This window comes from Cryptomeria japonica, chromosome 1 (genome assembly GCF_030272615.1).
Source record: "Cryptomeria japonica chromosome 1, Sugi_1.0, whole genome shotgun sequence".
NCBI lineage: Eukaryota > Viridiplantae > Streptophyta > Pinopsida > Cupressales > Cupressaceae > Cryptomeria > Cryptomeria japonica.
In genome coordinates this window covers 570,756,690-570,760,074 of record NC_081405.1, presented here as the reverse complement: position 1 = coordinate 570,760,074, position 3,385 = coordinate 570,756,690, and the positions used below count along the sequence as shown (strand labels likewise).

Below are 3,385 nucleotides of genomic sequence, written 5' to 3'. Positions count from 1 at the left end.
AAAGGACAATGTAATTGGATGAGGGTCTTCTGAAATACTTGATTGATTCTTTTGAGTTAGGCTCAGTCTTAAAATAAAAAGTCCAATCAATTAGTCTTTATAGTTCTCTGGAGTATTACAACTTCAATTTGTCTTCAGTCTATTAATCTTTTGTGCTTCAATTTTTTAAAGCTTTTTTTAATTTGTAATATGTATTATTATTTATTTTTTAATTTTTGGAATGTATTTTTTAATGTTATATTTTTGTTTGATAATCTTTATTGATTTATTTTAGCTTTTTATAAATCAGTTAGGACTCGAATCTAAACCTTCCATTAGCTATTAGAGTGCTCCACTACGGAGCTATTGGTTTTTATAGGATCAGACCATCTCTAGTTCAGATCTGATTTATTTTCAACATTAGGCCGCCACCACAAGTCATGCTATAGAATGTTTGAGACTCTGGTCATTGTTGAACTTTTCATGAACTAGTTAAAATTCAAACCTATGACGTTCAATTTGCTGTTAGAATACTATTGAACTATTGACTATTATAAGACCAACCCATCTTTAATTGAAATGTTTAACATCATCTAATCATCACTCCTAAACTTCAAAATAAAAATCAGTTTTCTGATTTAAGTTTAACATGTCCTATAAATTTAGAATTGGAACCAGGAATGAGTTCGGATATTAATTATAGGAGTAGGATCCAGTATGGGTGTGTATGTCTGTCAATTCAAATGTGACCTGCCTGCCTCCTTCCCTGGTCCATATAAACATTAATTTTTCTAATGCTTAAAAGAGTAAAATAACATTTGCAAGCATGTATGACCACAAAAAATGAAACAAAACAGCCTCTTGCTATGAGCAAATACATATGTAGTAGCTTTTAAAATTCTCCACAGAAATTTGAGTTTTTATAAGCACATTGATCTTGATAGCAAGGCAACACTATTAAGAGAACACAAATCACTTTATGCTGGATTATATGCATACTTACCATTCTTATACAGAGAAACAATATTCCTGAACATATTCATACCTCACCAAACTAAAAATAACATGAAACAATATTCTTGAACATATTCATGATATAAACCATTTTCTAAAGAACTCATCCATGACAATGCAAAGAAACAGTTTCCTTCAGAACCCATCCATGACATTACAGAGAATTAAATATAAAAATCCCACAGTATAAACACAAATAGAGAGCACCCATTAAAAGAACATACACTCGATCTATTGAAGGCCCTGAAGAAATAGAGCTGCTACATACTTCATTCTTATCGATCATTAAGCTGGAATCCTGAAATATATTGCATCTCAGTACTCTGCTTTGATCAGTAACACATATTTGGGTCTTGGTCCGAGTGATTTGATTGCCATGATCAGTATTTCTCACCCAGGAAACAAAGAGGATGGCACAAAGCACGGTACAAGGAGGGTCTTGGTCCAAGTGAACTTCAAACCGTCTTAATAATCGCAACGTTCTTCTCATGTAGTGCTATTTCTAAATTAAGATTCACTGCACCACTTGCAAATATGTCAAATCCATTAATGAGCTGTAGTCAGCTTGGATTTCATTTTACAAGGGAAGCCTTCAATGCCAACACACATGTCTGCTGACTTTATCGTTACAAAATTCTTTGAAAATTCTCTCGTAACTTTATGTATTTTCTTTCAATTCTTTTAATTTCATTCTTTATATATAAAAGTTAATTAGAAATGTAATAGCAATCTATGTAATCATTTGAAATAATCTAAAATTAATTTTAAATTTAGGAGCTTTTCGTAAACATCACTCGTAGAAAATCATCCATAAATCATATAGCATTTGGATCAACGGTACTTCGTCTCTTTTGAGAGGGTGCAAGATGAAACTAACCCTGACGCTTCATTCACTACATATTGCTAGATGACTGCAATCCATTCCACAAATTCGCATACCAAATGGAAAATCTTCTCACTATAAAGACAGTGAAGTGAAGGAATGGCGCAAATGCAGGAAGAGAAGAATATGGGTTGCAAGGAAAAGGAAGTTGCCGAGTGGTGCAAAAGCCTGGAATGCCGCATGGGGGATTTACGTATCGAAGCCACCAAGTTATTCATGCAAGCAAATTGTTTTATGGAACGTGAAGCTCTGCCTCGTCGTCTGCAACAGCTTAACAGCCTTCACGATTCATTGTATTCTGAATTTCTCCTGATTGAAGTTCACGAGGATCGACTCCCTGCTGATATTCGGTGGTTACGTGGGGTCTTCAATACCTTCGATTCTCTTCGGAAAAAAATCGTGAAGATAGTAGAGAATGAAAGGAAGGCGAAAGAATTTGTAGAGGCACTGCCCATTGTAACAATTTCAGGTTTTCATGTTGATGATGGACTTTTCTGTGGAGTTTGTAGGGATGATTTTATTCTCGGAGAAAATGTTCGAGAGATTCCTTGTATGATCCGACATATATTTCATTCTCACTGCATTTGGCCATGGCTTGAGGATCACAATACTTGTCCCATCTGCACAACGCCATTCTTTAAGAAAAATGAGCCAATATCAGTACCGGAAGATCGATAGTACAGTGTGTATGGAAAGAATTATTGAAAGTGATATTACAAGTGGTTTCACTGATTTGAACTACATCGAATTGTATGAGACGAAAATACACGCATCTCTTTAGATATTTATTGTTATAATAATTATTTTGTTTGTCTTCTATTTAGGCTTGAAATAATTTGATAAATTTTTTCAATTTTTAAACAGAATTAAAATATATTGATGTTATTTTATTTTATTTTATTTGTTATTAGTTATTGTGGTTGAAATGATACATAATGAATTATAGCATTAGAAAAACAATTATTATATATGTAGGAGTTGAGGTTATTATTTTGAATGTCTAATATTTTTATTCATTTTTGCAATTGCAAACTCAAATTTATACATAAGATTATAAATATTTTTGAATAATTGTTTAAATTATGATGGTCATGTTCACCTTATTAAGACATTTAATAGTTTAATTTAGTGATAATGAATCAAGATTAAAAATAACAAAAAAATTATATATTATTTAATAATTTGAATCCACCTACCAATAAAATAAAATTCTGAAAGTGTTGTATAATTTTTTATCTCAATCTTGACTCCTAAATAGCTTATTTTAGTTAGGATTGGTTTCAAATCCACCACTCTACCACACATTGAAATATTTTTTTAGCTAGCAAGCTCCAACTCAAATTTATACATGTGATTGAGCTTCGAACTCATAAATCTAATTGAATTGAACTTTTCTATCCAAAATAGTATTTTCATCTATGAAAATTTAATATAATAATAAATCATTGATAATAATAAATCATGAATAACAAACAAGTATTTAATATTATTCTAATATGATTATGCAAT

General features: G+C 31.4%; 1 protein-coding gene across 1 annotated transcript; it reads left to right on the top strand.

Annotated features, from left to right (window-relative positions):
- The first annotated feature begins 1,975 nt into the window (after positions 1-1,975).
- Positions 1,976-2,554, top strand: LOC131039769 (uncharacterized). The gene has a single exon (XM_057972602.1). It carries the CDS (start codon positions 1,976-1,978, stop codon positions 2,552-2,554), a length of 579 nt encoding a protein of 192 aa, XP_057828585.1.
- The last annotated feature ends 831 nt before the right edge of the window (positions 2,555-3,385 follow it).

Coding starts and splice junctions, on each gene's coding strand:
- LOC131039769 (XM_057972602.1), top strand. CDS start 1,976: ATGGCGCAAATGCAGGAAGAGAAGAATATGGGTTGCAAGGAAAAGGAA.